We start from the raw sequence: 25,590 nt of genomic DNA, 5'->3' as shown, positions 1-25,590 counted from the left end.
CCAACCCCTATCTCCCACCCAAAGACGAACCCTTCCCAGCAGGAATATTAAACAGCACAGTCCGCCCACCAAACTTATAAGCACAATCCACACGAAAATAACCCACACGATCCAGCTGAACAATATCATCCTCCACAAGCCCAGCAACCCCACAATCCGCCCACGCCTCGACCCGCACCTCGCTACGCGGAGTAACACACGACAGCAGATCATCTCCGTTCTCAAGCTTATCCTTGTTGATAAGATGGTCAAAATACACTAGGTCGACGGGAATAGTGTTTGTTGGTTCGCGCGCGAGCCATGTTAGTTTCTTGTCTGTTTTTTTGAAGTCGCCCCTGAGGTGGAGACGGAGATTTATGTCTTGCACTGTTCCGGTGTGCGGGTCTGCTGTGATAGAGGTGACAATGGCGTTGCCCCAATTCATGAGCGTGAATTCCTCGTCTGGTTTTAGAGACGCGGCGTCGTCCTGCGCGAGGAAGATCTCCTTGCCGAAGAAAACTTTCTTCGTTCCCAGCGACGCGTTCTTGTTATGTCGAGGTTTCTCCTCTGAAGTCATCTTAGTAACGCCGTCAATAGTAGCTACCACGGCATTGAGCGAGGCAATAGCCGTATGGCGCGGCGCAACGGGGTCAATATACTTCTTGTTCGTCGCCCAAAACGCCGTCCAGTCGAGATTCACAATATTCTGACTCGGCCCCTGCTTCAAGATGAACTCTCTCAGCGCAGGGACAGTTATTCCCCTCCGTCTGATACCACGAACAGTCGGCATACGGGGATCATCCCAGCCAGACACAACGCCCTTCTCAACTAGAAGGGAAAGCTTCCGCTTGGAGAGCACAGTGCGCACAAAACTCAGCCGTGAAAAATCCCAAATATCCACCTCGCGCAGCGACAGCGCTTGTTGAAGCCATTGATACTGGGGATTTCTATCGCGGTACTCGTTTGTTCGCAGCGCGTGGGTTACACCCTCCAGAGCGTCGAGGAAAGGGGCGCAGAAGTCGTAGGTAGGGTAGATGGACCATATTGTGCCTGTGCGGTGGTGAGGTTGTAGATTGCAGCGGTAGATGACTGGGTCGCGGAGTGCTTTGTTCGGATTGTCGACGGAGATGCGCGCGCGAATGCACCATTTTTGGCCTTCTGAGGAGCCGGATTTCATGTTCTCGAGGTGGGAGAGGGTGTCTTTGATGCTCATGTCTCGGCATGCGCTGGGAACCCCGTCTCTTCGCTGATCTTGCATTACCTCCTTGGGCGTGTTATCGGCATAAGCCTTGCCTAACCGAATAAGCCTAACACAACCCTCATACATCTGCTGAAAGTAATCACTCGAATACGAAACCCGATCAGGTCTTACTCCCAACAGCTCCAAATCCCGCAGTATCGAATCCTGAAACTCGCTCGACTCCCTTGACGGATTCGTATCATCAAATCTACAGATGAGCACACCCCTCTCACTCGCGTACTCATGCGCGAAATAATCATTCAGCAGCGCGGCCTTCGCATGCCCGATATGGAGATACCCCGACGGCTCAGGCGGGAACCTCGTCACGATCCTGTTTGCTGTATGCTTTAGGCCGATGTTGTAGCTTGCGCCTGCTGCGCTGGCGGCTGCTTTATGCCGGCGTGCTGTGCGGGTGAGGTCGGATATGGTTGTTTCTAGCCAGGGGTTGGTGTGCTCGATGAAGGTATACCATCTGGTTATGTTTGTGCTGGTTTTGCGGAGGCTGGAGGTGGCTTTGTTGCTGTGGAGAGAGGCCCAGATGAGGATGTCGGCTAGGGTGAGTGAGTGGCCTACTATGTAGGAGCGGAGGATGAGGTGGGAGTCGAGCTCGTGCATTGGTTGTTTGAGGGAGTTGAAGTCTGAGACTGATAAAGTTATGCTTCGCTGGACCCATTCGTTGATCTTGGATTGGTTAGATATGTGGTTTAGATCGGGGGTTGTAATTTGATACTTACCTGACTGCGTTTAGAATCGTGGGTGGAACTCGCATAGTCTACCAGGAAAGGGACGACAGAAGTATCAATAGCAGAGTCTCCACTGTCAGTCGTGAGTCTCAATGTCTCTTTTTGATCGAGAACCTCTACATCTTTATATTCAATGGTAATTTTGTAGTCACCATTCATGGAAAGATACGCAGCCGCCAACACCCCTGGAAAGACAAGGGCGCCGTTAGCTTTGGTCGCAACAGTGAGGGTAGCCATTGCTTATGGTATCCCGTGTTTGCGGACAAAATAGATGATATAATTGATTAACGTCTGGCCAAAAGACGCGAGACTGCCTTTTTGTCGCTGGTAGTAGTAGATGCTGTAGCCGCCATAGAGCGGGGCGCAAGTGGGATTTATAGAAGTTGTAGTTGATGTCAGTACTAGTGTGACTCAAGACAGCGGCGCAGGTGTCTTGTCTTTCGTCTAATAAAAGAGGCTATGGTTTTATTATGTGTTAGCAGAGCACTATCCCAAAAGTAAATAAACCATGATATTCCCTGTTGGATGACTCGAGGATGTACACGTGCCCTAACCCTGTCCATGAGTCAAGCACCGCAGTTCAGCCACAGTTGGCTCTGGACATACTTGTACAATCTATTGTTACTCTATAGATATCCACGTAATAGTCAATCATCGGATTCCTTAAGACGGTATCATAGTTTCTCTTAACATGGTCCAACTTAGCCAGCCATAACAGTAGTAACTTAGGGCTTGGTCGGAACTGTCCTACCTACACCTCAACCATTACTTCACTACGATACTATTATCACCCCTACAGTAGAGAGTTACCATCCTAGTATAGACCAAATGAAAACATTCATATTCATAATACTTCCCAAAAGCGTGTTCTTAAATTGACCTATCCCAGCCCTGCGAACCAGACTGGCGCTATTGGGTTCCGTTCATGCTATCATGCCGTTATCGTCATCATCTCATCTCATCTCATCCATCTCATATGATCTCGTATCATCTGTTTTTCCACCTGGCTGCCACTGCGTTTTCTTCTTTCTTGGCTTGGTCGGTCGTGACAGGGTGGGAATTGTCTTTCTTTCTTTCTTCCTCGGTGGATTCTTCCTCACACTCTTCCTCCTCGCTTCCACGTGTATGGTACGCTCATACCATACACCATTCTCTTCTCTTCTCTGACTCGACTCTTTCACCTCGTCCCCTCTTACATCTTCCTCTTCAACCCCTCGAAGGGATCCCGGCGCGTGCAGCCGGCCCTTCCTTCTCCTCTTTTTTTGGTGTTTTTTCTTTTGTGTGCATCACATCTGTAAACAGCATAGTCGCGACTAGACTATTCCAGGCATTGCCGCTGCTCGCTTGACGGGCACTCCGCAGTCACGCGGATAGAGGTAATAGACCAAGGTTCATAAAAACCAAGTATGATAGATAATCTACCTCCGGACGACGATACCCTGGCGACGGACAGCACTGCGAGCACGACGGTACTCCTCATCACTATCCGACTCAGAGCAGCTCGCCTCAGACGACTCAGTGACGTATCCACAGCGCGAGCCACCGCAGTCAAGCTTGACGCGGTCACCCTTGCGGGTGATGCCGTAGCGCTCGCAGTGGCAGATGGGCGAAGGCGGGTCACTCATGGACGACAGCGAGGACGGGGACGTGCTGCCCGACGAGCGGGACGAGAGCGACGAGCCGACGGAGCTGGGCGGGCTGTTGGAGTACGAGTACTCGTCTGACATGCGGGAGCCGGCGAAGCGGCGCGTGAGGTCCTCCATGGTGGGGGCGAAGTCGGCCTCGCGGATCTGGCGCGACGCGTACGGCTTGGACGGCTTCGGGTGGTGGATCTTGGAGGGCGAGAGCGCGCGGCCCGTCACGACGTCTCCTGAGGTGCGGCGCGAGCTGTGCTTGGGGGCGGACGAGCTCGACGACTTCTTGGTCCCCCCTGGGACGTCGAGGATGTTGAGCTTGCGGCCGGTGGTGGGCTCGACCGTGTGCTCGACGGCGGGGTCGTGCGACACGTGGTAGCCGTCCATGATGTACTATTTGAATTAGTCACTGGGAGATATAGAGATAGGAAGGGGAACATACGTAGTACCAGTAGCGCTGGCCCAACTTTAGCATGGAGGTCTGGAAGCGGAACTTGCCGATCCACGAGCCCGACTTGGAGTCATCGCGCGACAAGGGAATCTGGCGCGAGTAGTTGTCCCACGAGCCCAGCAAATGGACCGTCTTGACATTGGACGAAGTGCGCAGCGAAAACTTCAACTGAACGGCAGTCATTGCGCAGGTTGACAGAACTAATTATTAGGATGGGGGAAAAAAATAGATATAGATATGCAAATGCAATAGATAATCGTGTCGAGGCCTTCCGAATATAAGGAAGAACAGACTGCAAGAAGCACTACCGGAGTGGAATCTTGTAGTTGTTGGTTGTTGGATGTTGGATGGCGCAGTTATTGACGGGATCCAGTCCACGACACGCACAGAAGAATGATATCAAGAAGCCTTGGCGGGAAATGCGAGGCTGAGCAAGGTTGTTGAGTTGAACGGAGCACCAAACACGTCGACCGGCGACGATATGAGAACCGAAAGTAAATTGAAGTATCAAGAGATATCCTGAACACTGAATATAGGGGGATAGACAGAGAGCACAGCTCGTCTGACAAGTATGATTTTTTGAGTATAGGGGGGGTCGTAAAGACAATATTAAAGGTATAGTAGAACAACAAAGAACAAAAACAAGTGCAACCAGTGCACAGGATATCTCGAAATTAGGGCAACTCAAACAAGACCAGTCTTGCTGAAGAAAGAAAGAAGAGAAAAAACCGCCTTGGGGGCGTCCTGGCGGCTGTGGCATCTTTAAAGGACGCCGTGATGCCAATAGATGTGACCCCGCTGGTGGCTCGGTGGGGGGGTTGGACGGATGCTGCTATTCTTAGCCATGCATATCGACCGACCGACTAGACTGGATCGGATGAAAGAGGAGAAGGATATGCAAGGTGACAGCGGGAGAGAAGGAAGATGAAGATGCAGATTGGATGGCGGAGAAGAAGAAGATGTGATGGACGGCGGATGGCGAACCTCAGGCCAACCACAGGCCAGCATTTGCCGCTTCTGCTCCATCCATCACGATCCCTTCGTCACTCCACGGCCTATCGTTTCTCATTTCGTCTAATCCTCATGCACCTGGGTCCAGGAGGGGAACAAGAATTTTAATTATATCGTGTACTATCTCGAGGAGGGGACGGTTAATTTAGAATGATATCACGGACCCATGCAGTCAAGGAGGGACGGGAAATTAGCATGATATCAGACATACGAGAGCACTCTTGAGTGGATGTCTCCATTTGCATTATGTCAATACTAGATAGTGAGGGCTTTTCTTTTTTATTTCCCATATACAAGTCTGCTGCCAAAGCATCGTTCGCACCTATTCCTCGGCCAAAATGCCTTCAGAGTCCATAGTCGAGTAGGCACGGTTCATCAGGAAACAAAAAACGAATCGAGAAAATAGAGGAAAAAAAGAAGTAAGAAAAAGAGTAGAAAATCAAGAAGAACCAGACGCCAGTCATGCCGAATCCATCGCAGAAATTTGCCAATTGCCAATCCCCACAGGTCCAATCACCGCACCGACACCCCAGACCGGTTGGTAAACATGCGCGCCGCAATGTTCATCGAGGCCAGCTCTTGGAACAGCAGCTTGGCCGCGTATGGAATGTGGACCTGCGAGATTCGGTGCTTATTGTTGCACAAACGACATTCGAAGAGGCCCTTCTTCAGTTTTCTGCACGCTGTCAGCTGAATCTATCCTGCATGATGCCCTGTCCAATGAGGGATAACAAGGGAGAAGGAGGGGGGAAAAGAAAAAAAAAAACTTACGCTACTGGCGTCATCAACCCGCAGTCGTCGCAAATGTGCACGCGGAACGGGTCGGAAACGTCGAAGAGCCGCTCCTTGAGGAAGGAACTAGCTCCATGCGCAATCATACAATCGCGTTCCATTTCACCGAATCGCAGTCCACCGTCGCGAGCACGGCCCTCCACAGGCTGCCGCGTCAGAATCTGGGTCGGCCCCCGTGCGCGGGCGTGGATCTTGTCGTCCACCATGTGTCGCAGACGCTGGTAGTACGTCGGCCCCAGGAAAACCTGCGCCACCAGCTTCCGCCCCGTGTGCCCGTTGTACATCACCTCGAACCCACGCGACTGGTAGCCGTGCTCGCGCAGCAACCGGGAGACCGAGTCGACCGTCACGTCCGTGAACGGCGTCGCGTCACCCTCGAACCCACGCAGCGACGACACCTTGCTGAGCTGACACTCGATCAAATGCGCGATTGTCATACGGGACGGAATGGCGTGCGGGTTGATGATCAGATCCGGCACCACGCCCTCCCGCGTGAACGGCATGTCCTCCTGTCGGTACGTGATACCGATCGTACCCTTCTGTCCGTGACGCGAGGCGAACTTGTCGCCAATCTGCGGCACCTTGGTCGTCCGCATACGCACCTTGACGAACTTCAGGTCGTCGTTGCTGGTCGACACCAGCACCTGGTCCACGATACCACTCTCCGTGCTGCGCAGCGGCGTCGACACGTCCAGCTTGGTGTGCGACTTGGTTCGCTGGCCCAGTTCCTCCGCCTCGGGGGCCAGAGGTGCAGTCTTGCCGATGATGATGTCCTCACCGGAAACACGCACACCGGGGGCGATGATACCATCGTCGTCGATCTTGTCGTACGTCCCCTTGCGCATGCCGAGCGTGTCGGACCGCATCGGCTTCTCAAACCGCTCCACCACCGTCAGACCCACCATCTTCTCCGAGTCCGTGTACGTGCGGTAGAACAGACTGCGGAACAAACCGCGGTCGATGCTGCTCTGGTTCATGATGACGGAATCTTCCTGGTTGTATCCCGAGTAGGTGGCAATGGCCACAATCGCGTTCTGCCCGGCGGGCAGCTCACGGAACCGCAGGAACTCCATGGACCGCGTGGTCGCTAGAGGCTTCTGGGGGTAGTACAGGATATTGGCCATCGTCTCCATCCGCTGGTCGAAGTTGGTCAAGAACACACCCATGGCTTGCTTACCCATGGCCGCCTGGTAGGTGTTACGAGGCGACTGGTTGTGATCGGGGAACGGAATGATACTGGCGCACACCCCGAGAATCATACTAGGATGAATCTCACAATGCGTCCAAGTATGAGCCCGCTGACTCAGGATGGAGCGCACACGCTTGTTCGGATCGTGCAACTCCTCCTCAGGGAGTGCATAGCCAGCCTGGAGCTGCTTGGAGATCTCCAGGTCCTCGGGAGTCATGACGATCATGATCGTTTCTTCTTCCTCTGCGTCGACATACTCGACCGCTCCCGATTTCACCAGACCGTCCCATCCGAAATAGCGTTCCCGGCGCTCTTCCGGATCCAGGTCCGGCGGCAGTTCTCGGTCCTGCTCGAGCTTGCGAATGTGCTCCTTGTTGAGAACCAGCGATCCGCAATTCTCGCTCTTCGGGTCGTTGTCAATCACGAACAACGGACGGCACACGCGCCCGGCATCGGTGAAGATCTTGAACTCCCGCTCACGGATGTCCCGAATCAAACTGACCTCGTGCGAGATCATGTTCCGCCGGCGCAGCGACTGCATCGTATTGACCAGATGTGCCGGGTCGCGGTGGATTCCGACCCACACGCCGTTCACAAACACCTTGGTGGCGTTCGGTGTGACCTGGGGCTCGAATTCCTCGAGAACCTCCATGTTCCGCTGAATCATGAAATCGATGATAGGCTCACTAGGAGTACCGACAGTGATGTAACACATAAGTGCCAGATTCTTGACCAGACCACAAGCCTGACCTTCAGGCGTCTCGGCAGGACAGACCAAACCCCAGTGCGTGTTGTGCAATTGACGGGGCTTGGCGATCTTGCCGTCTCGACCAATGGGGGTGTTGGTCCGACGCAAATGGGACAGGGTTGAGGCGTAGGTATAACGACTGAGCACCTGCGAGACACCGGCCTTGGAACTGGCCGCCTTCTTCTGCTCACCCCAGTTACCGGTGGCGAGGGCGTATTTCAGACCTCCCGTCAAGGTGCTGGCCTTGATACCGATGTTCAAGTAGATTTCACGGTTGGTCTCCACACAGCGCTGCACGTATCGCTGGAGATCGCGCGTCACGCGAGTGAAGAGAACACGGAACAAGTTGGCGAGCAGCGGACCAGCCAGGTCCAGTCGCTTCTTGCCGAAGTGGTCACGATCGTCGGGATCCCGGCGACCCAGCGCAGCCTGGAGGAGTCGGTGCACCATGTAGCCCAAGAAGAAGGCCTTGCGGGTCTCGCTGCCTTCACTCTGAGAGATATGCGGCAGCAACTCCTTCTGCATAATGTCCCGCGCATAACGCACACGACGGTCATGGTTCATGCTCGACTGAGAAGATCCACGCTTGGCAATGAAATCCAGAGCAACCTCGCGATCCTGGATGACAAAGCCTTCCTCAATACAGGGCTTCAGCATCTCCAGCATCGCCGTATCATTCCGGTCGTAGCAAATATGGTTAAGAATATCCTCATCCGAGACGACACCGAGCGCTCGGAACACAACAACGATAGGGATATCGGTCTTCACGTAGGGCAGGGTCGAGCGGATCGTAGGGCCAAATCCACCCTTGGCGGTATCTCCCTTGGCAAATAACTTGAGAGACAGCTGAGACAGGAGTCGAGAACCTTTCTCGACGGCACTGCGGATTTCTGCCACATAAGGCGTCGGACTCGGGGGCGCCTTCTTGAACACCTGGACCGTGTTTCCAGCACTCCGTTCCTGAGCGATCAGAACCTTCTCACTACCGTTGATGATGAAATAACCACCCGAGTCGTAGGGGCATTCATTCCAGTTGTAGAGCGCTTGTTCGCTGAGGTCCTTCAGGATACAGTACTTGGACTTGAGCATGATAGGGATCTTTCCAATGAAGACAGTCTCCTCCTTCGCCTGGTCCGCCGGGAGTTCCTTCTGCTCCCACTGAAGGTAGGTCCCGTGGCTCTTCCGGTCCTCCATCGGCTCTACATCGTCCTCGTCCCCGTCCCGGTCAGCGACCAGCCGCTCGCGACCTTCCATGATCTTCTTCGTAATACCGAGATAAAGCGGACTCGCGTAGGTTAAGTTCCGCAGACGAGCTTCCTGCGGCAACATGATCGTAGTGGCGCCATCACCCTCGGTGACGGACGGTCGAGAAAGCATGACGGTTCCGAACTTGAGCTCATATCGACGGAGGACGATGGGATCGACTTCATCCTCGTCCGGCGGCAGCGTCTGATCAAGCGTGACCTGTCCCTGTTCCTCCACAAGCTCCTGCATCGTCGAGGAGATGAACTCGTCGAACGAGTCCAGCTGCTGCGAGACCAAACCTTTGGTGTCGAAAAACGATGAAATCACCGTCCAGCAGTCCTCCGATGTGATGCCCTCCTCCAAGTCATCGTCGTAAAACTCCTCCTCGTACGCCTCATCGTAGTCTGCCATCTTGTCGGATATGTTCCTTCAACCACTTCGATCAGGAGGCCAAGGGTTTCGAGATGAGCGCAAACGGGGCGCGACGCGCTCGAGAGGATGCCCGGTCGCAGCTCGTCGGACAGAGGCGACGATGGAAATGCGTGCCGTCAAGACGTTGGAAAAAACGAAAAAGATCGAATAAACAAGGAATGGGAATCTCGGGAGATGGAATGTGAGAGATCCCAAGCCAACCGTACTGGGAGGTGAAATGCAACGGGGGAAGAAGACTTGCCTCACGGGAGAGTTTCGGAGAGCGCTTGATGGATCTTGAAGAGCCGCCACTAGCGCCTCGACCGGGGACAACACGCTAGCCGTATTCGGGAGTCACGTGATATCTACAATGGCTGAATAGAATCCATGACAATAACAAGGTTGATTGCGGATTGGCAGGATTTATATAGATATTCGAGGTATTGAGGTTTCATTGATTATGTATAATTTACATGCTTGTAGATTGTTGTTGGGCGACTTTACACAAACTGTAGCAAGGTCTCCAGCATCTCCTTACGATCTTTCTGCCCTGGGTCATCGTCCGTGAGGCCCTCGACTTGCTCTGCTAGGTGTTAGTTTCGAACGATAAGAGGAGAATGGTTGTTAACATACCTTTCAGCGTCTTTTGGACCAAAGACAGGTCTTCATCTCGGTCCGCCAGAAGGCTCACAACCTTCTTCTTGGCACCGTCATCCTCAGCCACTAACCACGCCAAGATGACATCGATCAGCTAGAGTTGTCAGTGCTACTGTTCATTCGTGAGGGAAAACGTAGGGAAGTGTACCTGCAATGAGAAAAGACCTGCGTCAAAGCGGCGCGACAACCATTCGGCAGCCATCATCTCCTGCTCTACTGCATCGAAGGTCTTGCGTTCCTTCTCGATGGCCTCTTCCACGGGGGACACTCTGGAAGCGTAGTCACGCCGTAATTTAATCAATTTCTCGATCTTCTCGTAGTTCTTTTCCATGAACTTGGCAAGAGCACGGATACGAGGTGCAGAGCCGCCGGGCAGTAGACGTAAGAGAGAGGCAAAGATGCCCAGCAGATGCTCAATGGTCTGGTTTTCTTGCTACTTGGGGTTAGGCAAGGTGATAATGTCGGGCATGTGTGAGCTCACCTTCTTCATAAACAATCCGAACACCGTCCTCAATCCAGCTACCTCAACCAATCGCTCGCAAGCGGGAGCACCGCCGAGGCCGCCGAGGGCATGGTCCAGGACTCGTAACGCACGCTGTTTGCTGAACTTTCCTTCCTTCAGCATGATCTGAACCAGCTCGACGCCCTCGCCTTCTAAGAACTTTTCTTTGCCCGAGTTGTCGTCTACCAGGCAGATTAAGCAGTCGAAGAGGTTCTCAACATACTCCTCCTCGTCGGAGTCCTTCTCGGGGTCGCGTTTGCGGTACTGACTGAGCAGCTGCAAGAGCGCGTCCACCCCATCGAGACCAATGAAAGCCTCTATGTTCTTCGCGGATGACTGGAGTAGGATCGCCAATACTTCCGCGGAGTACTGCTGGTTTTGGCTGACGGGCCTTTCTTTCTTTTGGATTCGCGCAACGAGCCACGGGAGGAGATTCTTGTCCTGCCCAATTTTCTCCGCAACCGTGGTCTGGGAAGCGAGGTTCTCAATGACACCTGGGGATATTAGCATGTCTTCTGAGCTTACGCCATGACGGAGCTGCTCACCGAGAATATAGTATACGCCTGTTCGATCTACATCAGAACCCTCGTCGAGTCGCGACAGGTTCTGTGTGAGGAGTTCGATGAGGCCGTCATCCAGCTAGACACATTAGTATCTCTTATCCATCACGAAGACGGACCACCTACCATTGCATTCACCAGCACATCCCATTGTTCCTGTTCCGCCTCCACGTCTTCGTCCGTCAACTCACTGATGATCTGGATCGTGTCGATGGCAATATCGGTGTTCTCGTGAGACAGCAGGGAGATCAATGAGCTAACACACCCCAGCTTGGAGAATTCGCTGTAAAGCTCTGGGTGTTCGGAGAGAATCGACAATCCTTTAATCTCGGTATCTAGATCGGCTTCGGAGGTCATGAACCTGGACTGGTCAGCAGAGAAGTAACATACCCTGATAAAGATGAATCAACTCACTTCTGCGGATCATTCTCGTGTTTCCCCCGCAGCTCCGCGTTCTTGGAGATCTTCCTCTCAAAGTTCAGCGCAAACCGCCGCAGCCAGGCGACGTCGAATTTCTCCGGCTATACCAATCAGCCTGTGCACAGCAAGAATTTTGTTCCACCACATACCTCAACATCTCCCTCCGCCTCATCCTGCTGGTCGATGTATTGCATAGCCTCCGCCGTTTGTCGCTCCATGCCGCTGCCGAAAAAGCGCCCTTCTTCGTCATCGGGGATATCCTCTTCAAAATCCGGAGGTAGCTCAGGACCTGCTTCGCCGTCGTCTCCTTCTTCATCCTCTACCATCGGCGCCTTTCCTTTCGACTTGACATCTCCGCTGGCGTCGAGCTTGGCCGCTTTGTAGAGTTCGTCTGTTGCGATCAGTGGTTGTCGGGAACGGGGTGCGCATGGAACGTACTCGGATCTTGCGCAGAATCTATTTTGCGCTTTGTACTTGCTGTCGATGTCGGTTTCTATCTCGTCAGTATCAATTCGTCCAATGATTCAGTGGTAGAATTACTTTAAAAAGCTCATCTATACTCGTCATGATTGCGGTGCTAGGGCGGCAGCAACGGTTTGAAACGACCACCACAAAAGGCACTGACCACACTAAATGAAAAAGTAAATAATCCGTCGCTCAGTGCAGTGTAAATAAAAATGATTTGTTCGCTGAAACCTGATCGCGAATCAGCTCCTTGTCGCTGGATCGCGAACCTGCGGCGCCGGCAGTACGGGAAGCGCGGAAAGCTAGAAGCGCAGCCGCCAATCTTGGCATCGGCGAAAGATTTCTCGGGGAGCTTCAACTTCCAACTCCTTCGCCTCAGTGTCTTTCAACCACCCTTTAAACTATCAACTTTCTACGCGCTCACACCTCAGTCTCTCCATCACAACCATGGCTCCCAACCAACGCATCGTCTCCGGCCGCCCGCAGAAGAGCTTCTTCCGCAACGCCTATGACGAGGTCACCAACCCCGAGCACGCCACCATTGTCCGCAGCATCCTTGTTTTCGGTGTATGTCCCCTTTTCTCTTGTTTTCTATTTGCGAAAAATCAATAAATATAAAAGAAAGGCTATACGTTCAAGCTCTGACATTCTTCATATAGGCCGGCGTTGCTTTCCTTCACAGCAGCCTGGGCGAGCTCCTCCTTCCTCCGTAAGTTTGCATCCGCACATCTCCATCGACAACATATCTCGATTTTGCCATCTCGTCATCATTTCAGAGATATGAGACTAACAATAGCCAACAGTATGTAAATCGATACCTGATACATCCGTTGTTGCGTGATATGAATTGTCGGGTGGCGTCAACAGTTACCAGTATGGTTGGGACTGCGTCGATCCATATTCATACTGGTACTGTTTGGCTTAATTCGACTTAATGGATCTGTATTATATTGTTTGAGTTTTGTTTTCATGGGATTTTTGGCGGACACGGTGTGATGGCATGTTGTCTTCCTGTTTGATAGATTTAACAATGGATTCGTGTCTTTCGTCATTAACAGCATAACTGATATACCGTTGAAGGAGTCCTGCAGTGTTAAGATGTGCTACATCCTATCATAGGAGAGAATCCAAAAGTTCCCTGTTCATCGCTAGTGTATGACGGACTACTACAATGACTCGATGGTTGATATTAGGCAGATATGTCGAATTTAGGATAAATTCAGCATAAGCAGATAAAGAAAGTCAGTTGAAAAGCATGTTGATGATTATATCCATACCTTTTACAACAGTAACAAACATCAAATAGAACGACTCAGATGAATGAATGTTAAATATCTGTAATGATGCGATGGATATAGTATCTTGTTTGCCTCAGGCATAATATCACTCGGATATATCGCCAACTGGTATAACTTCATCTTAGCCAGAATTCATTCCAACCGCCAACATTCCCAGGATCTTCGATATAAATTTCCGCCTTCTAACGTGATGGACACGGGCGCACCAATCCCATTAATCAACCAATCTTTGGCTGTTTCTCCCCGCAAATCATTCCCAAAGTCCCCACATAGTCTTATACTCCCGAACACCGCCTTCTTTAGCGCCGGGGGGAAACGATACTCGTCTATCGTTGCTCCATGTTGGTATGACGATTCTTCATGATCATCATTTTTCCGTCTGTCATTTATCTACTCCGATCTTCAGTGGATGTCTATGTCACCTATAATCGTCTCTGACACGTGCTGCGCCTCTTGTCTGGCCGTCCGACAGCATGATCACAGCCAAGCGCAAGCACAACGCGGGGATCCATGAGACAGAACAGGTAACAAAACGAACTTCTAGTCCCAGCAACAGTGCGGTTCTAGGCTACAATGCCCACGCCCCGTGGCTCCACGACGCGAGACCCTCGCGCGCCTGGAGGACACTGGGCGATCGCGCCGTTCCGCCGTCGTTGCCGCTAGCCAACATGGTGTCGACCGTCCAGGACCTCATCGACCCGGACTTCGATCCATTAGTCGCTATTTTGGATGATGAACCCCGCTTCCTCAAACCCTTGCCCTCTCGCATCGCCCCGGAGGACCTGGAGTTCTTGCGCTTTCGGGGAGCGCTGTCGATTCCCGAGTGTGAGCTTCGCAATGAACTGCTGCGATGTTATGTCAAATGGGTGCATAGCTTTATCCCGGTCATCAATCTCCAGGAGTTCTTGCGATGTGTCGCTGAAAATGACCCCAGAGGTAACATTAGTCTGCTGCTGTTCCAGGCCGTGATGTTCGTTGCGACGGCATTTATCGATGTTAAGCACTTGCAGGCGGCGGGCTATGCCTCAAGGAAAGAAGCCCGTAATGCTTTCTATACCCCGTTAAGGGTGGGTGCTCAAACTCTTCGGACTGCTCCTCGGGCCCAGCTAACTCATGACTAGCTTCTTTATTCCTTAGACTGCGAGGATGACCGGATCGTGATCCTCCAGACCCTGCTGCTGATGACGTACTGGTGCGACCATATGAACCATCCCAATCGAGACATATGGGACTGGATCGGGATTTGCAATATCCAAGCGCATTCTATCGGATTGAATCGAGACCCTAGCTCTACCCCAAACATGGATCAGAAGACCAAGCGGTTGAGAGTGCGGCTATGGTGGAGTTTATACGCGCGCGATCGTCTGATCGCCATGGGGTTGAGGCGGCCGACACAGGTCAACGAGGGGACGAGCAATGTGCCCTTGCTGAGGCTAGAAGATTTCGACTTCGAACCATACCACCCAGCGGTGGTCGAGCTATTCCACTGCCGCCAGCTGGAAGATTCGTCGCATCAAAAGCGTCTCGCTACCATGTTCATCGAGAAAACGAAACTCTGCCAGTCCATTGGCCGGGTGCTCTTCGCTCAATATTCGCCGTCACAGCGGCAGTTCGGCATGACCCACCTAACAACGATAGCTCTTGTCCCGCGACAAGCAGCAGAGTCGGAGCTCGCCAGGTGCAGCCAACGGCTCGAGTCCTGGCTCAATTCCCTCCCGAAGGATGCCCAGTTCATTCCTGCTACACGACCCAACTCTGAAGATGGGGAAGACGTCCTACTACTCCACGGTGCCATGCTCCGGATGCTGTATCACACGACAATCAGCGCTTTACATCGACCCTGGGCCTTCCCCCCGACCAAAGCCGACAACAAAGCCCGTCACGAGTTGGCCAACACCGCACGTACCAAGATGCACGACGCTGCTGTCGGGATCACACAGATCATCCAAGGCCTGAACCGGCTAAACCTCACTCGCTTTCTACCCCAGTCCGGCGTCACGGTCATCACCCCAGCGGCGGTGGCCCACCTAGCCAGTACCATGTCGGATAATCCAAGCGTTCGTGAAGCCGGCATCTTCAACTTCCAGCGTTGCATTCAAGTCCTCCAGGGTATGAAAGAAATCTACCCCGCCGCAGACATGGAGATGGCCAACGTGGAAGCCGCCGTCAAGGTTCAGACCGGCAGCGTAGGCACATTTCTCCGCATCATGCAATACAATGACACGCAACGCGAGCCACAAGGGCGAAGAGACAGCCTGGCACCGACCATCCAAACAATCACATCTCCATCTGGAGGCGAGCAAATACCACCCGAATGGGCAGTCCAAGACAACTCCATCCGCCAGCACAATCAACCACAGCAACCATCTCACCCGCATCCCCAACACACACCCTCAAACCCAACAGCCTCCCTACAACCAACCCGCAACGCACCCCGTCCCTCTCCCACGCAAAACAAGACGACCACCCCACCCCACCAGACCACTTCACCCCCCACTTCACCAACAGCATCTTCCACGACCGCTCTCCCACCTCCACAACACCCTACCCCCAAACCGACCCCCTCAAGCCTCGCACCGAACCCTCCAGCTGGCCCGAAATGGACGTCAACTGGGCCGAGGAGCTCCTGCGCGACACAGACCTCAGCCTCGATTTCTCAGGAACAGCAGACGAGAACTTCGCGCACGACGTGTTTGTTTTCCCGCCTGAAGCGGATTCTTATGTTCCTCCCGATGCTAGTGCTGGCAGTGGCAGTTGGGACGGGGGCAGGGTGCAGCATCCTCCTCATTCCCATCCCCATCCCCATCGTCATCGTCAGAATACGAACGGCGACATCACAGGCGACTTGGACCGCGACTTGGGGATCGGTTTATCAGGGGATGAGATGTTTTGACTTATCTAGCTAGCTAGCGTTTTAGCGTTGATCATTCCTATTTACCGTGTTTTTCTTGTTTGTTTTTCTGTGGTATACGTTTACGTTACGCATGATATGATATGACATCTGGATGGGTATATAGGTTATCGGTATTGGATATTGGATGGGTATACGCGGTGTATCTAACGACAGGGATATGTAGTATTCAGACATTCGTTTAGTGGTGTATGGTATGCTGTACGTGATAAATGAATTGAAACAATCTGATCTATCAGGCTTTATGCTTCAGGCTCGTCTCTTTACATGCCATCAGATACTAAAGGTCAACCTAGAGATGACCTCATACAGTAAACCAAATATGAGGTGATATACAAGAATTTTCCATGAAGAAACCAAAAAGCTCTATAATTCAGCATCATACCGATCCCAATCAGATCCCAGGAAAAGTAACCTCCCTCCCTCCCTTACTTCTAAACAAAACAAAAGATAAACCTACATACTAATCTATACATGGACATGCAGGTTTACCTCGACCACCGATTGCCCTCGTCGCCCGCCTCCCATTCTTGCTCAACATAGCCCAGAGTCTTCTTGACTTCCAGCACAGTCGACTTGTCGCCGGTGTTCTTGCCCAGGTTGTCGCTGAGCTTGACTGCGGAACGGCCGTTTGCGCTCGCGATCTTGATGACGATGTTGAGGGGTTTGGACTTCTCGTTGGTGGCTGTGTTGATGTAGTCGTCTGCGGTTGTGGTTAGACTCGTCTTTATAACCCTACACGTGAAGAGGAGGGGAAAGAAAACGTACTGGTGAAGAAAGTGCCCACTCCAAAAGTCGGCTTGAAGCCTGCCTCTTCGGAGATAGACTTGTAGTCGAGACAGTGCTCGATGTTCAGCGAGTCGGAGAAGACGATGGTCTTGGGCTGCTGGATGCCCTGTTGGTGGTAGAAGTCGCGCACCATTTTGACGAATTGTCTCGGGTCGCCCGAGTCCTGGCGCACGCCTGTGTATACGTCTGCGTAGGTCTTCTTGGAGTCGCGAACGGAAGACTCGCTGTCTGTGGGTGGGGCGGGGACGGGTTTGCGGAAGGCGTCGAGGAAGTTGGGGGTGCCGAAGGTGTCTGTTAGGGCGATTCCTAGGACCTGGAATGAGATTAGCCCTGCAGCTCTTGATGCCTTTGGGAAATACCGTTAAAGAAAGCACTTACCCCCTCGCCGAAACACCCAAGCCAGTATCGCAACGCCATCTCGTTGGCATTGCGGTAGTCGTTCGTGATGGCTGCAATACCCATGTACCACTCATGGGCTACCGTGCCGACAGGGTTGACGTCGTATTTCATAGCGAAATGCACGTTGCTCGTGCCCGTGAACACCCCCGACCAGCCGTTCTTCTTACTCTCCTCTACGGCGCGTTGCAAGCCCGTCATCACGATATCTTGGGTGTGGTAGTCGCGGCGTCGTCGCGTCCCAAACTCGGAGAAGGCGCAATCATTCTCGAGCAACGTGCAGCCCTTGCGGAAGGCCTTATCCTCCTGATTGCTGTAATCCCAGTCCTTATCGATGAACATGAAGTATGCCTGGCTGGTCAGGGACAGGAGGGGAATCTCGTAGAGGATCGTGTCGAGCCAGAGCCCTTTGACGAGATATTCCACGCTTCCCGTGTCGCTGTCGCTGCCTGTGTCTTGCTCGGGGGTGAATGTGACGACGAGTTGCTCCGAGGGTTTCAACTTGAAGGAGGAGAGGAAGTCCAGGTATCCGTCGTTGAAGTAGGGGCATCGTTTCTTGAGGAAGGCGATTTCGTCGGGGGTGACTCGAATGGAGCCGAGGCCTAGCAATTATTGTAAGTCCGGGCTATCATAGTATGCGCTCGCGATAATATTGCACGTACGTTCGATCTGCTGGAGAATCCATTTGTAGGCCCCGCGCGATAGCTGCATATCCGGGGTGCGGTTCGTGAAGCCGTAGGTCACATCTGCATGTCGTGAGAATTCATCCTGCGTATTTCAGCGCAAGCTGTACTTACGAACATCGGGAAAGTATTTCAGAACGGCGCATTGCATCGTCAACTTGTACAAGTCGGTATCAAGCAGCGAGGAAACGCCCTCCGGCTGCGGAGGGGATCCTTCCTGGCCCATTTTCGCAATTTGTCCGCGACAGTCTAAACCGAGAGATTAATAAAATTCAGAAATTCTGCGCTTCGCGATTCTATGTCAGAATATCAGTAAATAGCTTCTAGGCGGGGCGATTGAGTCAAGATGAAGAAATCGCGAACGGGCTGCGCGGGGGATCGCCAAAAAGATAGCGGCGTTTGCACTGTTTGACGAAAATTGCCAGTCGACGTCATGCTTCATTCACCAGGGGACGTACCTCTGCTATGGATGTTTTTCTGTTATGCTTAATGTTGTAGGTTGTTTACCCTCAGGTATGTTCTGTTGATATTAGGAAAGATGAAGTCAATATGATGGTCTATCGGGTCCGTATTCGGGTAAATTAGGCGCAGGACAATATATATATCCGGTTGGTGATCTACAAGCAGCTATGACCACCGTTGATACAGAGCAAACAAACAGCTCCATGGTATGACCTAGAAGATGATAAATACAATCATCGAACATTTTATCTGTTTATATTGGTCACCCAACGGCCACAAGAAGATAGTTGCTTGCCTGAGATCTAAGGCAGACTGCCCCGCCATTCGATAAGGCTGTGGCTGAGCCTACTGTGGCTAGTGGATTCCAGCAAGTGGCGCAGACCGGAATAATACTGCTCCGGATAAAGACCGCTATCGCTTCCTTTCATTTCACCCTTCGCGCCACTCGTTGCTTTCATCGCTACCTTCAACTTGGTATCAGGGACCATTTGCTCAATACCTTTACCCAGATCCATTAGGGCTGTAGTGTCTGTGGTTCAAATTTGAAAGACACAATGTCCCACGGCTCGGAGGACTGCGCGTCGGTGCTGGAGCAGTTTGTCCACGATGTCGCGAACTTACCGGCCGAAATCAGCCATTTGATGGAGGAGATCCAGGCCAAAGACAAGACCATCCAAGACTGTCGCACAACGATAAACTCGCGCGATACTAGTCTCCAGAAATTCATCAAACTCAACGGCAGCTTGACGCCCAACCCGAAAGAAGAGCAATACGGCAAGACGATTCTACAAAACCTGGACAAGTCGCAGCAGCTCCAAGACGAAAAGATCCAACTGAGTGAAAAGGCCTGCGTGCTTCTCGACCGACAGATCCGAAAGCTGGATGTCAAAATCCGCGATCTGGTCAACGACGGCGTCCTGACCAACGACCCTCCCCTCCCCTCCCTCTTCAACAACAAAGACGAATATCGCGAACCCCCGAAGATCTTCTTCCCCGAAGCCTCCTCCGAATCCACCTACTCCACTCCACTGAATTCGACCTCCGCCAACGCCAACGTGATCATCGGCGCCACACAACGATTGAATCAGTCCCTAGCCCGCTCCGTCGGCCCAGCAGCCCTGAACTCGCCCACCCACGCGCGCAGTTCCGCGCCTGCCACCCCCGCCGCGGCCACAGCACACTTCCAACAACGCCAGCGCGAGTCCTCCGCTGGCGCCGTCGACACCAAGCGCCGCCGGCTCAACCTGGGCACCCTCCCCGCGGCGTCGTCCAACCTCCGACAATCCTCAATCGGCCCCGGCACACCCAAAGGCGGCACCCCAGCCACAAGCCGCGCCGGCAGCGTCGGCCCCGCACAGCCGCCACAACCAAAAAAGCACTGACAAAGAAAGTCGCACCACACCAACAGGTGAAGAAAGTCCGGTTATCATCCGGCCTGGGCAAGCCCAGCAAACGGTCATCCAGCGCCAGCGGGCGCATCAAGCTCTCAGGACCCAAGAAATCCCCGTCAGCCGCAGGCGGCGACGAAGACGAAGACGACTCCATGCTCAGCAGCGCCGACATGTCAGAGTCCGAGATCGCGAGCGATCCCCGCCGGGGCGACGAGGACGACGAGGACGAAGACGAGGGCAACGAGGATACCAAGGTCTACTGTACCTGCCGGAGCGTCAGCCACGGCGACATGGTGGCTTGCGATAACGAAGACTGCGAGTTCGAGTGGTTCCACTGGAAATGCGTGGGGTTAACGCGGGAACCTGTCGGGAAGTGGTATTGTCCGCAGTGTGCCGCTAAATTAGGCTGATTTGGTATACCCTGGGTTTTTTTCTTCTTTGTTTTATACTGTATGATTATATGAATAGCGGGACTGGTGGGTAGGTAATATGTTCGGGATTGTATTTAAGGTATTTCCAATGGTCTGCGAGGTATTTGATCCAACACAGCCCATTTGACGGTAACCGTCTTATCCTCCTAGATGCTATCCTATCTGCAAGATTCTCGTATCCATACATCGCGTGTATTGAGAAAACAGGACCACGCTGGGACCATCCCAATCGACAATAACGCCATCGCTATGCAAAATTATACCAATCCAGCGCCAGTGCACTGGCGTACACGCAAATCATAAAAAGGAGAAGAAAAAAAGGTGGCAACTTTAGAAACCCAACGCCTTTTCCAACCACGGGTCAAAGTACTCGCAGCTCTCGGGGCTGACGGCGCCGCCGGGCGCGCACAGCTTGAAAACCGGACACTGACCGCAGGGCGCCTCGGTCATGCCGTTGGTGACGAGCCGGTCGTCGGTGTCGTCGGTGGTGGGCTTCTTGGCCGTTTTCTGCTTGATGGCTTCGGGGTTGTGGACGGAGCGGTAGATCTCGCCGTTGTTCAGCGCGACGAGCTTGTTGTCGTAGCAGAGCATCTCCAGCAGCTGGGTGATGCTCTCTTCGCCGAGTCGGACCGGGGTGATGCCGCTTTCGTTGACGGCGGCGGTGATCATCTCCACACTGGGGTAGCCTTGGTATCCGGCCGGGAAGGGGATGTATTCCTTGGGGCCGGGCTCTTGTCTCGCGGAGGCGGTTCCATCGGCCGTCTTGATGCGCTTGCTGCGGGGACCGCCGTCGGCGGAGGGCATCTCGTACCAGCTCTTGCGGCTGACGGTGTACTCGATGAAGCCGGCGACAGAGTTGATGAAGTTCTCGTCCAGCATGCCGTCGGTGAACCACGCGCCGCCCGTGATGTCCTCGCTGGGGGCGAGCCCCGCGAGCATGTACGTTTTCCGGCTGGAGTGTTTGACATTGTGGACGCTTTTGATGTAGTTTTTGCCTTCGAGCGATTTCAGACAGCGGTCGAGGATGGACTTGTGCAAATTGGTGCGGTTCTGGATGGCGCGCACCCAGATGCCGGTGCGGCCGGTCGAGTGGATGACATTGTAGACTAGACTTTCGTCGGGGGAGAGGTTCTGGAGTCTGATTGCATCACATTAGTCTCAGTCTCCTCACATCGGACAAGGTGAAGATAGGGCACGCCTACTTTTCCGCATCCTCACGCGAGATGACCTTCCACGCTAGCCGGTCATTTTTACCCTGCAGCAGTCGGAACAGTTTCTGATCGACCAGCGACTGGGTGCACTGCAGCAGCAGCGGGATCTCATTCTTGGGAACAATCCCCAGACCCAACAGATCCTGCTGGTAGAACAGATGGTCCGAGGGGTAATTGCTGACGCAGATATCGTAGATCTTCGACGCCAGCTCGGGGACCGAGTTGCTGGCCATTTTGACGTCGGGAAAGCCGTGAAGGAAGGGAGTCGTCTATCGCAGTTAAGGTGGAGGAGGAAGCATGTTCAGAGACGCATCGCGCACGACTGTCCTGAGAGCAAGAAGATTCAAGTATGGAGGATGGAAAGATAAAAAGATGTTTCTCGGATGACTCTTTTGGGTTAGCGTAACGCTAGCCCACACACGGACTAGCGTAGAATAGCTCTGTCTGCCTCAGGCATGAAGGCTCCCCGAAATTTCTCGAAGCTCCGATAAGTGACGAATGATCGATCCATTCGCTTCCATCATTCACTCCCGCTTTTCTCTCTTTCTCCCTTCCCCAGTTCTCACCCACACCCACCATCTCACCTACTCTGTACATTTCTCTATTCTTGCATCACCATGGCCGATGCTCTCAAAGCTGAGGGCAACAAAGCCTTCTCTGCCAAGGATTACGCTACTGCGGTGTAGGTATATCCTGAGAGCTCCGTTACCCCACCTGTGCTGATAATGGTGCAGTGAGAAATTCACCCAGGCCATCCAGATTGAGCCCGAGAACCAGATCCTCTATTCCAACCGGTCGGCAGTCTATGCCGCGCAGTCGCAGTACGAGAAAGCGCTTGAGGATGCCAACAAGGCCACCGAGATCAAGCCCGATTGGTCCAAGGGTTGGGCCCGAAAGGGTGCCGCCTTCCGTGGTCTTGGAGACCTCTGTAGGTCACTTGAAGAGATTATTCAATGGTCGTTTCTCTAATAACATTTAGTGGCCGCCCACGATGCCTACGAGGAAGCCCTGAAGATCGAACCCGGTAACGATCAGGCCAAGTCCGGCTTCAGTGCCGTCAAGAGGGCCATTGAGGCCGAGGCCCAGGCCGATGGCGCCCCCGCCGACCCCATGGGTCTGGGTGGCATCTTCAACGACCCCCAGCTGTTCCAGAAACTCGCCAGCAACCCCAAGACCTCCGCTCTGCTCGCGGACGGTGAGTTCATGGCCAAGTTGAAGCGTGTGCAGCAGGACCCCCAGAGTGTCGGTGCGGAGATCCAGGACCCGCGTTTCCTGCAGGTGATGAGTGTTCTGCTGGGTATCGACATGAGCTTCGGTGCCCCGCCGGAGTCGGCGGGCGGCGCGAAGCCCGAGGCGGAGGAAGACGCCCCGATGCCCGACGCTCGCCCCCAGCAGAAGGAGCCCGAGCCCCAGCCCGAGCCCGAGCCGGAGGATGAGGAGGCGCTGGCCAAGAAGAAGGCCCAGGAGGCCGGAGACGCGGAGAAGAAGATCGGCAACGATTTCTACAAGAAGCGCCAGTTCGACGAGGCCATCGAGCACTACACCAAGGCCTGGGAGCTGCACAAGGACATCACGTACCTGAACAACACGGCTGCCGCCAAGTTTGAGAAGGGCGACTACCAGGGCGCCATCGAGACCTGCAAGAACGCGATCGAGGAGGGCCGTGAGGTCCGCGCCGACTTCAAGACGATGGCCAAGGCCTTTGGCCGCATCGGCACGGCGTACGAGAAGCTGGGCGACCTCGCCCAGGCCATCGAGTACTACAACAAGTCGCTCACCGAGCACCGCACCCCCGATATCCTGAACAAGCTCCGCAACGCCGAGAAGAACAAGGCCAAGGCCGAGAAGGAGGCCTACGTCGACCCCGCCGAGGCCGAGAAGGCCCGCGAGCTGGGCCAGAAGAAGTTCCAGGAGGCCGACTGGCCCGGTGCCGTCGACGCGTTCACGGAGATGACCAAGCGCGCCCCGCAGGATCCCCGCGGGTTCTCCAACCGCGCCGCGGCGCTGATCAAGCTGATGGCGTTCCCGCAGGCGGTGGCGGACTGCGACGAGGCCACGGCCCGCGACCCCAAGTTCATCCGTGCGTACGTGCGCAAGTCGCAGGCGCTGGTGGCGATGCACGAGTACAACAAGGCCCTGGATGCCTGCACGGAGGCGTCCGAGCACGACGACGGCAAGCACGCTCGGGAGATTGAGCAGCAGCAGCAGAAGTGCCTGGACGGACAGTTCAGCGCACGCGCCGGCGAGACCGAGCAGCAGACCATGGAGCGGATCCAGAACGATCCTGATGTAAGCCTTCCCTACCTTTCTTTCTATAGGTATAGACTAATGTTTCCAGATCATGGCCATCCTGCAAGACCCCGTCATGCAGAGCATCCTCCAGCAGGCCAAGACCGACCCGGCTGCCCTCCAGGAGCACATGAAGAACTCGCAAGTGCGGACCCAGATCCAAAAGCTGATGGCGGCCGGTGTGATCCGTCTTGGGCGGTAAGCCCGTCCAGCGTCGATGATGGACATGGATATGAAAAGTGGTGTCTGGTAGCGGAATGACATGCATGTTTAGTGTTTCTGTATTTAATGAGATGGCATCAATGAATGTAACGAATCTGATACATCATTTTCTATTGGGATTAACTACGAACAACCTCTAGGCAGGCATACCCAGTTTGACCACGCCGTGTAACCAACAACAACAACAACAACAACAACAACAAACACTCCCAGCCCAGTTCACCATATCCCCATCCCCCGACCCATCCCAACGTCTCAACTGACCCCCGATGAGCATGAGCCGCAAGCAATCACCCCCCCTTCCTCTACACCCATGAAATCCCTCAACCAGCCACCGCCAATAGCCTAGCACTTCTGTGCGTAGCGACAGGTTGTTTACCACACAGCGCATGTACGGTATACGGTATCCCTCGCACTGGATTTACAATCTCACGCAGCGCGACAGGCCGGTCCCTGCTATCTTGACGCATGCAAACTGCCGAGTCCTCGTGTTCTCTAGACCTGCCGTCCAGTGCTTGCCGCTATGCATGCCTCGCAGCACCAGCTAGCCGTACGTACCTACCGGTTACCAACAGGTCATGACTGCCTACGCGCTCATACTAGCATGGAAGCCATGCATTAGGAGAGCAAACATGCTGGATCGACTGTCATACAGGGAGAGGGAAGGGGAGAAGGGGTGGGGGGAGTCATGAATCGAGTCCGATACTCACCAGACCAGCAGTGCCAGGAAACTATAAATAAAATGGAGCCAACCCCGGATGAATACAGCATTCAACAGAAATTCATCTACTCTTGCAACGAAAAAGATACTACACAATCATCATTACTATCCGTTCACAGTGTCTAGTCCAGCAAAAAAGGAACCAAAATGAAGTCCTTCATGCAAGTCGCGACCTTCCTCGCCTGCTGCGTTTCGCCAACCCTAGCTCTGCCCGAGGCCGTCCCTGAGACGAACAGTCTGCTTCAGTTTGGGTCGTTTACTGTTGAGGGCGAGACGTTCCATGGAGAGGCGGTATGTTTTCCCCCTTCTTTCCCCAGCTCTCAACTCTCACTACATTCTGGATATAAGATAGAACCTAACAGATGGATTCAATAGGGCGTCATGATGAGCGTAAGTTCCGCAAACCAGCCGATCCCTTCCAACTGAGATATGATATACGAAGGTGGAGTATATATATCAATCTTATATGAATATAGAAGAGAGACACCCTCGACACGCTCAAATGCACTCGGTGCGTCGGCCACCACGGTCTGTGCACCATCGGCGAAGGGAATTGCTACGCGCCTGATGGGTGCTTCTTTTGTGGCAAGTGTGGGCCGAAGACGGCGAGGTGTCAGGATCCGAAGAAGGGGAAGTGTCAGTGCTATTTGTGATTGATTGATTGATCGATGGATTTTGGTTTCGGTGGATGGTGGGTAGTGATAGGAATGAATGAATACTGTGCTGGTTCTCTTGCAGT

General features: G+C 53.5%; 11 protein-coding genes across 11 annotated transcripts; 5 read left to right on the top strand and 6 right to left on the bottom strand.

The window, feature by feature from the left end:
* Positions 1–7: 7 nt before the first annotated feature.
* Positions 8–2,199, bottom strand: P168DRAFT_330385 (glutamyl-tRNA synthetase; the record flags this gene model as incomplete). Its single annotated transcript, XM_024841584.1, has 3 exons — positions 8–1,900; positions 1,954–2,035; positions 2,132–2,199. 3 exons carry the CDS (start codon positions 2,197–2,199, stop codon positions 8–10), a joined length of 2,043 nt encoding a protein of 680 aa, XP_024689192.1.
* Positions 2,200–2,777: 578 nt separating this feature from the next.
* Positions 2,778–3,345, top strand: P168DRAFT_70012 (uncharacterized protein). The gene has a single exon (XM_024842114.1). It carries the CDS (start codon positions 2,888–2,890, stop codon positions 3,308–3,310), a length of 423 nt encoding a protein of 140 aa, XP_024689191.1. The 5' UTR covers positions 2,778–2,887; the 3' UTR covers positions 3,311–3,345.
* Positions 3,346–3,380: 35 nt separating this feature from the next.
* Positions 3,381–4,230, bottom strand: esdC (GTP-binding protein EsdC; the record flags this gene model as incomplete). Its single annotated transcript, XM_024836192.1, has 2 exons — positions 3,381–3,989; positions 4,039–4,230. The coding sequence occupies 2 exons, from the start codon at positions 4,228–4,230 to the stop codon at positions 3,381–3,383; spliced, it is 801 nt and encodes a 266-aa protein (XP_024689190.1).
* A 1,052-nt stretch (positions 4,231–5,282) lies between these two features.
* Positions 5,283–9,682, bottom strand: P168DRAFT_260079 (DNA-directed RNA polymerase II core subunit RPB2). Its single transcript, XM_024834654.1, has 2 exons — positions 5,830–9,682; positions 5,283–5,734 (listed from the first exon to the last, which is right to left on the bottom strand). Exons 1-2 carry the CDS (start codon positions 9,441–9,443, stop codon positions 5,572–5,574), a joined length of 3,777 nt encoding a protein of 1,258 aa, XP_024689189.1. The 5' UTR covers positions 9,444–9,682; the 3' UTR covers positions 5,283–5,571.
* Positions 9,683–9,943: 261 nt separating this feature from the next.
* On the bottom strand, positions 9,944–12,149 carry P168DRAFT_243597 (beta-catenin-like protein 1; the record flags this gene model as incomplete). The annotated part of the gene is made up of 10 exons (XM_024833871.1): positions 9,944–10,029; positions 10,077–10,194; positions 10,249–10,533; positions 10,582–11,096; positions 11,148–11,241; positions 11,289–11,523; positions 11,577–11,683; positions 11,738–11,973; positions 12,021–12,075; positions 12,123–12,149. The coding sequence occupies 10 exons, from the start codon at positions 12,147–12,149 to the stop codon at positions 9,944–9,946; spliced, it is 1,758 nt and encodes a 585-aa protein (XP_024689188.1).
* Positions 12,150–12,419: 270 nt separating this feature from the next.
* Positions 12,420–16,413, top strand: P168DRAFT_275900 (transcription factor domain-containing protein). The gene is made up of 4 exons (XM_024835525.1): positions 12,420–12,614; positions 12,707–12,756; positions 13,818–14,412; positions 14,467–16,413. Exons 1-4 carry the CDS (start codon positions 12,495–12,497, stop codon positions 16,249–16,251), a joined length of 2,550 nt encoding a protein of 849 aa, XP_024689187.1. The 5' UTR covers positions 12,420–12,494; the 3' UTR covers positions 16,252–16,413.
* A 261-nt stretch (positions 16,414–16,674) lies between these two features.
* Positions 16,675–18,718, bottom strand: P168DRAFT_330379 (nicotinate phosphoribosyltransferase). The gene is made up of 6 exons (XM_024841583.1): positions 18,583–18,718; positions 18,239–18,420; positions 18,104–18,187; positions 17,424–18,043; positions 17,025–17,358; positions 16,675–16,959 (listed from the first exon to the last, which is right to left on the bottom strand). The coding sequence occupies exons 2-6, from the start codon at positions 18,348–18,350 to the stop codon at positions 16,745–16,747; spliced, it is 1,365 nt and encodes a 454-aa protein (XP_024689186.1). The 5' UTR covers positions 18,351–18,420; positions 18,583–18,718; the 3' UTR covers positions 16,675–16,744.
* A 319-nt stretch (positions 18,719–19,037) lies between these two features.
* Positions 19,038–20,510, top strand: P168DRAFT_293449 (putative PHD finger domain protein). The gene is made up of 2 exons (XM_024837811.1): positions 19,038–19,929; positions 19,974–20,510. Exons 1-2 carry the CDS (start codon positions 19,141–19,143, stop codon positions 20,385–20,387), a joined length of 1,203 nt encoding a protein of 400 aa, XP_024689185.1. The 5' UTR covers positions 19,038–19,140; the 3' UTR covers positions 20,388–20,510.
* P168DRAFT_260069 (RPC34 RNA polymerase subunit family protein) lies at positions 20,461–21,934 on the bottom strand. Its single transcript, XM_024834653.1, has 2 exons — positions 21,611–21,934; positions 20,461–21,546 (listed from the first exon to the last, which is right to left on the bottom strand). The coding sequence occupies exons 1-2, from the start codon at positions 21,850–21,852 to the stop codon at positions 20,739–20,741; spliced, it is 1,050 nt and encodes a 349-aa protein (XP_024689184.1). The 5' UTR covers positions 21,853–21,934; the 3' UTR covers positions 20,461–20,738.
* A 534-nt stretch (positions 21,935–22,468) lies between these two features.
* Positions 22,469–24,326, top strand: sti1 (Hsp90 cochaperone STI1). Its single transcript, XM_024842113.1, has 2 exons — positions 22,469–23,908; positions 23,958–24,326. Exons 1-2 carry the CDS (start codon positions 22,730–22,732, stop codon positions 24,108–24,110), a joined length of 1,332 nt encoding a protein of 443 aa, XP_024689183.1. The 5' UTR covers positions 22,469–22,729; the 3' UTR covers positions 24,111–24,326.
* Positions 24,327–24,809: 483 nt separating this feature from the next.
* On the top strand, positions 24,810–25,575 carry P168DRAFT_330375 (uncharacterized protein). Its single transcript, XM_024841582.1, has 3 exons — positions 24,810–25,142; positions 25,227–25,241; positions 25,328–25,575. The coding sequence occupies exons 1-3, from the start codon at positions 24,999–25,001 to the stop codon at positions 25,502–25,504; spliced, it is 336 nt and encodes a 111-aa protein (XP_024689182.1). The 5' UTR covers positions 24,810–24,998; the 3' UTR covers positions 25,505–25,575.
* Positions 25,576–25,590: the final 15 nt, after the last annotated feature.

The sequence above is a fragment of the Aspergillus campestris genome (assembly GCF_002847485.1).
Source record: "Aspergillus campestris IBT 28561 chromosome Unknown P168scaffold_14, whole genome shotgun sequence".
In the NCBI taxonomy this organism is placed as follows: Eukaryota; Fungi; Ascomycota; class Eurotiomycetes; order Eurotiales; family Aspergillaceae; genus Aspergillus; species Aspergillus campestris.
Note: the sequence above shows the minus strand (reverse complement) of the source record. Positions and strands in the feature narration are given on the sequence as shown.